The 13053-nt window shown below is 37.7% G+C and overlaps 1 protein-coding gene across 4 annotated transcripts in view; it reads left to right on the plus strand.

Moving 5' to 3' along the window:
• LOC128666513 (RNA-binding protein 6) overlaps positions 1–13053 on the plus strand; it is a 206186-nt gene that overhangs the window by 24103 nt on the left and 169030 nt on the right. For all 4 annotated transcript variants that reach the window (XM_053721153.1, XM_053721156.1, XM_053721157.1 and 1 more), the window contains exons 4-6: positions 316–405; positions 4482–4551; positions 11452–11525. In XM_053721153.1, coding sequence (XP_053577128.1) covers positions 316–405; positions 4482–4551; positions 11452–11525 — 234 coding nt within the window. The remainder of the gene's footprint in view (positions 1–315; positions 406–4481; positions 4552–11451; positions 11526–13053) is intronic.

Genomic DNA, 13053 nt, shown 5'->3' on the forward strand with positions numbered 1-13053 from the left:
CCTTTTAGTTTGGATGTTTTGTCATAAATAGACCTATTAAGTCTTTTTTTTTTTTTTTTTTTTTTTTTTTAAGATGGTTTTATTGCTTAAATAACTTAAGTTAATGGGGCTATACTTTTATTATTATTATCAGGTATTTGTAGAGCGCCAACAGATTCCGCAGCGCTATGCAGGTCATTAATGAAGTACAAAATGTAATTGGTGTCTTGAAGCTCTTTAAAACAAAACACTTCTTACAAGATGTTTCCTACATTCGAGTATGTGATGGTATCTGGCATTTGATATTAAATTCTTTCATTGCTTTCTCAATGTTAGGATAAAGATTATAGACGGGCGTCCCTCCCTGCAGGGGCCACCAGGATATTATGGATGGATGGACTCCCAGCTGGAGGATCTAGAGAAGAAGTAAGCACCTCTTTTTGTACTCTTGGCTGTCTATCTTAAGGCTCATTGACCCATAACACTGGTAAAAGGTAACTGTGGTTTGAAATAGTATATTAAAATTAATCAATTTACCAATTTTGGCTCATAATTTAGTTTCATATCTGCTTTTCTCATGTCCAACTTGCTCCAAATCAGACTTGGTTTTGGCAGATAGCAGGATTTTTTATGAAAACCTAAATGACAAAATTTGCTTTTTTTTTTTTGCATTTCTTGGGAGAATGTGACAAGCACAATGTTTACACAGATCAATAGGGTTTCAAGGGACATTAAACACCAAGTACAATTTTAAGCATAGTATTGAGGTTATGCGCCGCCTCCCTCGTCATGAGTGACTCCATATTGAAACCTGGCTTTCACTGCATTCCAGGGCTGACATGTTTGCTTCGTCAGATACCTGCAGTGTAATCTAGATTCCAAAATGGCGACACCCATAAGTAAAGGGAGGTGCATGAAATGTATTTGGGTTAATGTCCTTTTAATGTTCCTTTAGCTTCCCTTCTTGCCCATTCCCCCCCAGTTCCCTAAGGGTCTGCTTTCAGTGCAAATTACAGTACGTTGTCCTTCCAACAGAGATAATGTATGGGCCCTGCAGGCTTATTTCATTTTGACATAAATATTTCTGCTCTTTCTTCCTAAAAATAAATAAAATCTCCTTTGCATTGAGTTTTGTCAAATTACGGCGCTTGCTTAATCTCCTTGACTCCTTGAACACAACATGCATTAAACATCTACCATTAGAGATTATTTTATAATTTAAAAAAATGGGATTAATAGATTTTTTATTTATATATATATATATATATATATATATATATATATATATATATATATATATATATATATATATATATATATATATATATATATATATATATATATTCATTTTAAAACAGAAGTAGGAGTAATTGTGTAGCCAGTTGTAAATCACATGCAAAAGACTAATGTATTTAGAGCACTGGAAATAGAAGTATGTGAAGTGAACGACATTAAACAAATATTGTTTTTGTTTAAAATTGCACATTGTCCCACACTCCCTAGAGAGGCCAAACAGCAAACCTGCAATTTTCAAATACTGTAAATGAAGTCTCAGGTTTAGACAATTTTTAGGGTTTTCAAATCCTAGGTTACAGGTTTTTTTTTTTCTAGGTTGCATGGTAAAAAAGGATCTTTTTTTTTTTTTCCATAAATTGTAGAAGGGTTATAGGCCTGTCCTGATCTAATAATTGTACAATAACAAATCTTTAGTCTCACTTTTTAACAGTTGTGAGTTCCATTAGGGATTTTGCTTTCAGTATATCTTTGTTATTTGAATATTCCATCTTTAGCATATTGGGGTTCTATGGTTGATTTCTGCACATTTTTGTTTGTATCCTCTTAAAGGGGCATAGAGGCCCTATATTCCTGCATATTTGTTAAATTACGGGTTAACAAATTAGTGGGACATTTTAGAAAAGGTTTCTTCCTGGCTCAGAGGGTTTGTCTAAAGTTGTGACCATTGAGTAGGTCTTGGCAGCGTACATCAGTTTACTTATCTGTTATTCCTTCTAAATTGAAATTAATTTATTTTCATAAATTTCTAGTTAATTATTTGTTAAAGAGCTGGTAGTTTTAGTATCTCCTGTTTTTAATTTATTATTAAAGTGATATTTTTTTTCATTGTACCGGCATCCGAGCGCAATAAAGGCATTAAGGATTTGCTAGTGGCAGCTAGCTAGACTACTAATGAGTGCTGTAATACCTTATTATGGCTTTTGACACAATGAAAATAATTTCTTGTTAATGTAGGAAATAAACCAAAGTAACATTTTGTAGGCTTCTGTTACCACAAGTACAGTCATATGGGGTTGGCAAGTCACTATTTTCTTTACTGCTCACACTGGTTGAATTACAGAAACGCTTGGGAAAACTCCAGGGTTGTATATAGTTTATCTACAAGAATGCTGCACATGCTCCCTGATTTTGACATTCATAATAAACAGTTTGATGCATGGGTAATGCAGATTAAAGGGATAGTAAATTCAAAATGAAGTCATCAATACAGTGTTTTTAAAGGGACGTTCTATTACAAGAAAAAAGGTTGTATTCTAATTCAGAGCATTTCTGATGCAATAAAAGTGAATTCTATTAGTACATTTTAGTGATATGTTACAAAATAATTTTATTGGAATGGAGTATGTGAAACTGCTTTACTGAGGGGAAATGTTTAATGTAGATAACTGAAAAGGTGTTAGCAGAATCTTGGGTAACAAAAGTTTGTAGTGCATCAGTTTGTCATAGTAATGTAAAATAGTTCTGTTGGTCTCTTAACTTTAGTCCTTCTGTTGTTGAGGTAAAGTTTCACCGCTTTCATTCTGTTAGGGGGCTGTAAGGTCCCAACATTTGTATCTGGCAGAGGGGGCTGTATGGTCCCAGCATTTGTATCTAGCAGAGGGGGCTGTGTGGTCCAAACATTTGTATCTGGCTGAGGCGGGGGGCACTGTGTGGTCCCAGCATTTGTATCTGGTGGGGGGTGGGCGCAGTGTTGTCCCATCATTTGTGTGTGGCGGTGTGGTCCCAGCATTTTTATCTGGCTGGGGACGGTGTGGTCCCAGCATTTTTATCTGGGGGGGGGGGGGCGGTGTGGTCCCAGCATTTTTATCTGGCGGGGGGCGGTGTGGTCCCAGCATTTTTATCTGGCGGGGGCGGTGTGGACTGTGGCCCCAGCATTTTTATCTGGCGGGGGGTGGTGTGGCCCCAACATTTGAATGGGGCGGTGGTGTGGTCCCAGCATTTTTATCGGGCGGGGGACGTTGTGGCCCCAGCATTTTTATCGGGCGGGGGACGTTGTGGCCCCAGCATTTTTATCGGGCGGGGGACGTTGTGGCCCCAGCGTTTTTATGGGGCGGGGGACGGTGGTGTGGCCCCAGCGTTTTTATGGGGCGGGGGACGGTGGTGTGGCCCCAGCGTTTTTATGGGGCGGGGGACGGTGGTGTGGCCCCAGCGTTTTTATGGGGCGGGGGGGACGGTGGTGTGGCCCCAGCGTTTTTATGGGGCGGGGGGACGGTGGTGTGGCCCCAGCGTTTTTATCGGGCGGGGGGACGGTGGTGTGGCCCCAGCGTTTTTATCGGGCGGGGGGACGGTGGTGTGGCCCCAGCGTTTTTATCGGGCGGGGGACAGTGGTGTGGCCCCAGCGTTTTTATCGGGCGGGGGACAGTGGTGTGGCCCCAGCGTTTTTATCGGGCGGGGGGCGGTGGTGTGGCCCCAGCGTTTTTATCACGGGGGACGGTGGTGTGGCCCCAGCGTTTTTATGGGGCGGGGGACGGTGGTGTGGCCCCAGCGTTTTTATCGGGGGGGGGACAGTGGTGTGGCCCCAGTGTTTTTATCGGGCGGGGGGGCGGTGGTGTGGCCCCAGTGTTTTTATCGGGCGGGGGGGCGGTGGTGTGGCCCCAGCGTTTTTATCGGGCGGTGGTGTGGCCCCAGCGTTTTTATCGGGCAGGGGTGTGGCCCCAGCGTTTTTATCGGGCGGTGGTGTGGCCCTAGCATTTTTATAGGGCGAGGGGCGGTGGTGTGATCCCAGCATTTTTATCGGGCGGGGGGCGGTGGTGTGATCCCAGCATTTTTATCGGGCGGGGGGCGGTTGGGTCCTAGCATTTGAATCGGGGGGGGGGGGGGGGGGGGTTGTGCTCCCAGCGCTCTTGTCCCAGCGTTCTTTCTGCCAGGGAGTGCTGATGCCTTTTGTAAAGAGGGTCGGTGCCAGTATTGATGCCTTTTGTAAAGAGGATCGGTGCCAGGGTTGAGGCCTTCTGCGAAGAGGGTCGGTGCCAGGGTTGAGGCCTTCTGCGAAGAGGGGCGGTGCCAGGGTTGAGGCCTTCTGCGAAGAGGGGCGGTGCCAGGGTTGAGGTCTTCTGCGAAGAGGGGCGGTGCCAGGGTTAGTGTATTTAGTAAGGAGGTGCAGTGCTAATGCTCATGCCCTCTGTAAGGAGGCAAGTTATCTGACTTTTAGAGCAGGTGTTATTAGGATAACAAGGATCTTTTTTCACATTGTACCTTCATTACAGATCATAAGTACACTGAGTGCTGCAAAGAAGCTACCTGAAAATGATGTGAACCTGATTGGATACGTTCCAGGTGAGTTGAGTGCATCTCTATTCTTCTGATTTCTTATAAGGGATTAATAAAATAAGATTGAACCTATTTCCCTTCTGATACTGTTGGTATATCGTTACACTGTTATCTGCATTCTGCCCTTGTCTGGTTTTTTATCGAATTTACTTTTGGTTTGATGCAGTGATAAATTTATGCAGCACAGTATACATTGTTCTATCTCACCCTTGAACAAATGCAGATATGGTTTATTTTTTTAACTTACAGGTAGGTTGTATATCTTCTACCATAATATAAGGTACATTCAGGCAAGTGATGAATTGCTGCTCTCAGCAGTGATTGTGCGTTGATCCCACATTTGAATTTGACGTGTGTGGAAGGAGAGCAGTTGGAGAGACACTGCACATAGAGAATCATGCAAGGCGCTTTTATCTGTGCCTATAAAAGAACATGTCTCAACAACTAAAAGGGTTATTGAAAAATGCAGATATCAGTCATATTCCATAGATTCAGTTCTTTAGACTAAGTTACAGCTAGGATATTCATGTCTTGTTATTCTGGAGAGCTTGCCCCCTGTGGTGCACAGCTTTAATGTTTGTTTGTCAAGGCAAATTTGCTTTCTCATTAGTGGAACAAATGTGTTGAGTTTTATAGCTGATTAAGTAACAAACCCACTGAGATCAAAACTGACAGAAAATGGCAAGAGACCCAACAATGACAAGCGGTGAAAATAACAGAACTTGTAGAGAGAGATTTTATTAAATTAAATCATTTAAAAAAAAAAAAAAAAAAAGAATAATCTTCATGCGGGCCTTGTTACTATCACAGGAAGCCGCTCGCATATTAAAGGGATACTGAATCCACATTTTTTTTTCATGATTCAGATAGAGCATGAAATTTTAAGCAACTTTCTAATTTACTTCTATTATCAATTTTTCTTTGTTCTCTTGGTATCTTTATTTGAAAAAGGCATCTAAGCTAAAGAACCAGCAACTTTTTTGTTCAGAACAATGGACAGCACTTATTTATTGGTGCTGTCCAATCAGCAAAGAAACCGAGGTTGTTCACCAAAAATGGGCCGGCATCTAAACTTACATTCTTGCTTTTCAAATAAAGATAACAAGAGAATGAAGAAAATGTGATAATAGACGTAAATTAGAAAGCTGCTTAAAATTGCATGCGCTATCTAAATCGCGAAAGAAAAAATTTGGGTTCAGTGTCCCTTTAACAGCTTTGCTTTGTTGCTCTTAGCAAGCTGTGTGTGTGTGTGTGTGTGTGTGTAAATGTCATGTAGAATATATATATTTTAGGGTTGCACCGATACCAGTATCGGTACCAATACCAAGTATTTGCATGAGTACTTGTACTCGTGCAAATGCACCGATACTTAAACCGATACCTCCACTTCCTACCCATATGCTACCTTGTGGCGTTTTTTTAAACTGCATGTTCCCATTTCATTTTAAACTGGAGTGGAGACTAAACTAAAAATTGTTTACTACTGTTCTGCCAATACAAATTGCTGTTACTTGTATTATTGTAGTAGAGATCACTGTACCTCGTTCAGAAAAACCCCTGAAGTACTGGGCAGTTAATAAACAGATTCCCAGCTCTGGCTAAATTGGCCCAAAAATATCTTTCTGCCCCATGCAGTATGGTGGAAAGTGAAAGACTGTTCAACTTAGTCGAACCTCCATAAAAATGTCAGATTGATGTTATATAACAGCCCTACAACCCAATTGCATCACCCCTTTAAATGTAATATTTTATTGTAATATTTTTTATTTATAAACATGTTCAGTGAACTTTTGACAAATCAAACCGTGTTATTATTTCATAATGTCTTTTGAATTACAGTCTTTTAATTATTTAAGATTCCTTCATAATTATAGTCTGTATTGTGCTTGGTAAACTGTCACATGACATTAAAAAAAAAAGTATCGGTAATTGGTATCAGCGAGTATTTGAAAACAAGTATAGGTACTTGTACTCGGTCATAAAAAAATGGTATCGGTGCAACCCTAATATATTTATTTCTCCCCCATCCAGCTTTAAACCCCTTAATGGTCGTTAAGTGATTGTTTATAATAGCACGCTATTACTCCATCCCTCCCTCCTGCTTGCTACTAAATATAATGCGGTGAGACCACACTATGAAAAAAGCAACCCACATAGAAAGACCAGCGGCCTACCCATTAAGGGGTTAATAGAGGACAAAATGATATACAAACAGTACCATAATATCTCAATAGAGAAGACGCATCTCCATCATTTTAGAACATGTACTGGATTCCCTTTGTTAAATTGTTGTGAGCTATATTCTTATTTTTCCAGTTAGCGTGTGTGTGTCCCCCAACCAACAGAGTAGATCAGAGAACCAAAATAAAGTGTGAGCTGTAACAAGCTTCCATCTTAGACATATGATCATTGTTATGTCTTTATAGCATTGCTGGTTTTGTAGAGCCATATTATATCTATTTACTCTATCTTAGATGTAAATTATAATCCTTACCACAAAGATTCTATTTTGGAAATAAAAATTCTGCCATAAAACCACTGTTTTGCTACCGCAGAGTACAGTTTCTAAATGTGTGGTGCAATTGTTAAGAATGAAGTAGTAAATGATTTAAAAGATTGAAAAGTGTTACTGGAAACAAAACGAGAGAACACACATTGACATCATAAAATAAACAATATTTTTATCTCTAGATTAAAAACGTCAGGTGTATCCATGGTACAATGTGGGCTTTTTCAGAAAGAGTGGGTATAGGCTTTGTTAGATGTGCTGTTTAAAATGGCCTCAAGCTATTAGATGTGTGAGCTGTTTTAAAGACACATACATGTGTTCCTCAATATGTTTGGAAAACGGAGATAAAGTAAAAAGAAAAATTCCAGATATGTTTTTTACATTGCATATTTACTTTAATAGCTAAGTTCACATGCCTTTGGTATACTGCGTCATGGAAAAAATGTTGGAGCCTTTTGCCGACAGAAATGTGCGACAATGCTGCTGAAAATTTACAGAAGTACTTTTTGTCCTTAAGGACAAGGCTTTTTATTTTTTATCTACAACATACACCATTTTAGCTGGTGATTGTTACTACCACTTTTGGTTAATCGTGAAGATTACAGCATATTGTATAAAAACACTGCACATTGTGCAACCTTTTTCTATACAAGCTGCAGCCTCCGGTTTCCTGTGTAACTGGCAAGGCTTTGTGTAAGGGTTCCAGTAATGCCCATGGGCCAGCAGGGGAAGGCATTAATGCTGGTAGTGAATTATATAATATGTAGTTTCTTTAAGAAAAATTAAATTACTGTTTTGGAATTGTATCATGTAAACCTAAATTATGTTTAAAACTAAGTTCACCTAACACACTGCTGTTACTGGGCTCTTTTTGCAAAAGCTTTACTGAAGTCGTGTATATTTTTTTATCCTTATCGGCATAGCATTTTTTTTTTGTTCTAAATGGCAACCAATGATTGCTCAAAGACTTGTTGATGTGGTACTGTATTAATCACTGACATTTATCTAGTCTTATTAATAAAGTTGCATGTTGGAATTGTTAGGTTTTCAAAGTATTTAATTGATATTCCCTTAATTATATTTGAGGTCATAGATTTAAAAAGAAAAATTCCCCCTGAAAGAATAACAAATGTACTTTTTGGCATTTGTTTAGCCATTTAGGCCTGTGTTTGTTGTCCTGCAAAGGGATTTAATTCAGTAAGTCAGCTCCGGAACAGTGCACTACTGGGAGCTAGCTGAACATGGGAGATAGCTGGACATGTCCAGTGAGCCAATGATGAGACAAATCTGTAGCCACTAATCACCTGCTAGCTCCCAGTAGTGCACTTTGGCTTTTGTTGTGGATATCTGAATATGCTTTTCAACTGTAGAAAATTAGTAAATTTGATCATAGCGAATGTACTTTTAAGACAATTCTATCTGAACCACGAAGTTTAGTATTTTGACATTCATCTTCCTTTATTTCTGAATATCTGAGTTCATAAGTTTCTTCCGACACAAACAGCTGATCAGCAAAGAAAAACGTCTGACATTTACAACACTAAATTCCAGATCATTTGTATTTGCATTTTTTTTTTAGTTCCAGTCAAGAATTATAGAACCACAGAAGTTTATTTATTGTAGATTATTTTCTCTCTCCCGCCGCCGCCTCTTTTTTTTTTTTTTTTTTTTCTTTTTTCAATAGATCTTTGAGAAAACAGATTACTGCTGTTCTCTGTAACTTTCAGTTGTGTAATCTTGTGATAGGAGGTAACTACATAATGGTTTTCTCAATGATTTTATCTGATCTTCTGATTTGAAACCTTTACCACAAAGCTTGTACATATACAGTCTGTTACTTTCTGGATATGTGAATCTATTTGTAAAGAGAACAATTGTTTTAGCTTTCTGACCTTAAAAATATTCAAGTTTCAAATAGTTAAATCAAAGCAAAATATTTTTAAATAGCCTTCCTGCTTTGTTTCTTTGGTTCTAGGTTGATTTTAATTTGTTTTTGTTGGATTTTGCAATAAAAGAGACTTAAATATCTCACTTTGAAACGTTCAGTGCTTCTTGATGGGCTCTTCTTCATCGATCTTTGTGGTATATATTGGTGCCCTATGCTTCTTTTTTTTAATTTGCAAGATCAGAGATTCTTGCACATGCCTATGCACAAGACAGATATTCTGGAGGCATCTAAAATGCATAATATATATATTTTTTCCTTCTAATTGTAGTCCTTTCACTTCACTGTGGTTTAATAACTATGAGAGAGTTAAATAACCTTAATGAGTTTGTATAAAAGGAAAACAAACTCATGTTCAATGCAAAATCTTGGGATCGTTTTGTCCTTTTATCTGCACATATGTCTGTAAGCACAAGGAATGTATCTTCATTATCAGCGGTCCTGCCATTGTTTTGTTAGTATTTTCCAGTAGCTATTTGTTAGTAGTAGTTTCACAGATCAAGGAAATGTTTCTTGAATCTGGTTTTCTTCCCTAAAAAAAGCATGTGCGTTTACCTGCTTATCTTTCTAAACTAGTGCAAAGAAGCTAGAAGCAACGCTGTGCAACTACATGGGAGTATGTGATAGGAGTCACACTTTTGGTGGATTTATATGCTCTGCATCAAATAGAGGATCGAACACAACCCATATTTTTGTTTTAACGCTTGGATTCAGAAGGACTTTACATGAGGAACAAGAGACCTTACCATTTGACTTTAAATGGCCAGAATTTTGTGGCGATTTCACCAGTACTTTTATGTTCTTTTCTTTAAAATACAAACTGCAGTAAGCACATCGTTTTCCTACCATGAAATTGGTCCAAGAAAAAGTAAATTTACTCGGCACACACCTGAAGCTTCAATCATTCAAATGAGGCTCTGCTGATCTTGTTTAAGCCCATACATTTTTCCAGACAAGTTTATTTTTTATTATTGAGATGATGTTTCACCTCTAAGTAAGCAATCTAGCCATGCAGCACTTCTTAAAATAATTAAATAGCTAAAGAATTGCATTAGTTCATCTGGAGAAAAGAAAAAAAAAAAAGACGATGAATGAAGGTAAATATCAACAATAAATATAGACCTAAAACAGGATTGCAGTTTAGATTTAATTTGCCGTCACTTGAATAATTAAAAAGATTTCCTCCATATAAAGCATACATTTGACTCCTTTTTATTGCAGAGTGCTTACCCGTGAGTCCTGATCTTGCTCACAAATCACTAATTTTTTTCAGTCTAAATGCTTTATTTGGAATGTTGGCATGACAGTAAATGCCTGAAGTAAATAAAGCATACTTCAGTTTGTTTATACTTGTTTTTTTTTTTTTTTTTTAATGTTCTATACAGAGCATTGTAGTTAACTTACAGCTTCAGAAGAATGGTATAGGATAGTCTCGTGTTATGCCATTTTACTGCTTGTATCTTAAATAAAGCAATCCTTGCTGCTGTACGTTTTATAGTTATCAATACTTATATCTTTTGCTGTAAGCATATGACTGTACTACTACAACCGATTCATTACATGTTTGGGCTAAGTTGAACAAAAAAGAAGAAACAAAAAAAAGCAAAAAGGTTATAGACCAATCTTGCTTTTGGACTTAACAGGCTAGAAAGAAACGTTATTCTTAGTGTTCTTATAAAGGTGATGTATAAACCACTTAAACTGCCTTTCATTCAAGGGGAGCAGATGGCTGGAGTATATGTTTTTTAGACAGTGTGCAAGATTGCAAACAGAAAAATAATTAAGAATCAGTGTGTTCCCAAGGACCTTCTTAATTGGGGCACCATCCAGCTGATTTTACTGACCACCCGGCTAAGATTTTAGCCAATATTAAGTTAAAATTAGCATTTTTCAATGTTTATTGCACAAATCATCATTAAATAAATTTGTTACATTTTTCAATTAATTTGTGCTTGGGTGGTATAAAAAGTTATAGTATTAAAAAGTATTACATTGCCCCCATCCGGCTACTTTATAATGGTAGATTTTATTTTAATCTTAAATCATCTCACTTATGAAATGTAAGCATTAGCTATGTTACTACAAAAATGTCTATTTGTATGAGGAGGAGCTTTGGTACGATTAACATTACATTCAGTATTGACCCCATAACTATTAAACTGAAATCAGGTTCTCTCCGCTCTACTCCCATTAATTAAACATAGCTAAAACTGTTGCAGTGTTAGTATATTTAGTCATTGATGTATTTATGTATTACCTGCTGAGTCTCAGTTTATGACTAGTAAATGTGCTGGGGATTGAGTTTGAGTAATTAGAAATGTGTGTTTCTCTTTTTTTTTTTTCTTTTTTTTTCTTTTTCTTTTTTTCTGGTGGGGTGAAAAAATTAATTATGTTGGCCTTGCAAAGTTCTGTCACTAACTTGAATCCCATCTGTATCATATGCTGTCCCCAGGTTACAGCGCCGGCTCTGTCTGCGTGGAGTTTAACCTCGTGGAGGATGCCGTCAGATTCATGGATGCCAACAAGGTTGCTTAATCCACCGGTCCAGTGCTGCTGTGCATGGATGGAGATGAAGGGGGGAGAAGGGGAAGATAATATAAAGGGCTCCACGTTATATGGCCAAGTGACCCTTACATTAATTTGTCTGAAGTCTCTTGGCTTGTTGAGACTAGCACAGTGTACCCTCTATATACTAAGTGGTGAAGGGTTAACATTGTCCAGCTCTTCATTATCAAGGTCAAACACACTACTGAAGACCCTTATTTAATACACATAATAACTTAGACAATAGAGCTTGGTCTCTCTGTATACACTTGTGACTCCTATATTAAGTTAAATAGGGGGTCACATTAGTTAGGCACTATGCCATTTCAATGTATGATAGTTCAAACTAGTAATTTTTCATCAGCCACACAATCTTGCCAAAATATTTATTTAGGATTCATACAAAAACATGTATCTATGTACGCTCGGCACTATAGTATCATCCACATAAGTGCTAAGCTCAATATTTGTTTGGAAAAACATCACTGAGTTTCAAATGCATAAAATGATATATCTTATTTATTTTATTTTCATTTTATTATGATTGTATTATTAAAAATCAAGTCAGTTGTATTCCTGTTGCCTACAGTCATGGTTTTCATAAGATTATTATGCTTGTTCGCTTTGTATTATATCTTTCTATTTCATTTCATGCTCAGATATGCTAGTGTAGATTCCTGTGTTTTTAGGGATATTTCCCATAGCTTATTGCAGATAGTTCTGACCCTAACAGAAAACCCAAAGGTTAATGATCTATGGGTCAATATTCTTCCTTCTCACTCTTAAAATGATAGTGCCAACATGGGCACAAGACCTTTACTACAATCTGTGTTCATCTGTGACCCACTATACTTTCATTGTTACTAAACCAGAAAGTAGCAATGTTGGTATCTTGGAAGTCATAAATGCTGCAAAATTCACTGCTAACAAGCTGGGTGAGTGCAGCGGGCATCTTCAATTTAAATTAGGAAAAGCCAAATAAGAGCTAAAGAGGAGAACGAACTGCATAAAAAATGAAAACCGCACATGTATCGGATTATTGCATTGTCAAGGTTTGCGACTCTTCACAGCGACGGGGTAAGATTAAACATTTCTCTTCATTTAAATGCGTACTCATTTGATTCGTATTGTTATGCACGTTTGAGACCCTTATTTAATCCCTGCTATAATCTTCACATTACTCTAGCAGAGATTTTGATATTTTTATTTCAGAAACCAGTTGTCAATGTGTTGATAAGCTCTCGGAAAAAATGAGCAAACTTTCATTAAAAATAAACCCTCCTTTATGAAAAGGAACTCATACATTGAGTATGTCGGTTCCGGAGGGTTAATCACATATCTCATCCATTTCATAGGGTAGCTCAGCTTTCGATTTTACTAATTAGTACTTCATTAAAATAACAAATTTAGATGTCATCAGATTTTGAGTTATTTGGTGCAGTTAAAAAAGCTTGCGTGATATTACTTTGTTTCCGTTCTTTTTAACTATTTGTTTTCCTCGCGCTTAATC

The sequence above is a fragment of the Bombina bombina genome, chromosome 7 (assembly GCF_027579735.1).
Source record: "Bombina bombina isolate aBomBom1 chromosome 7, aBomBom1.pri, whole genome shotgun sequence".
NCBI lineage: Eukaryota > Metazoa > Chordata > Amphibia > Anura > Bombinatoridae > Bombina > Bombina bombina.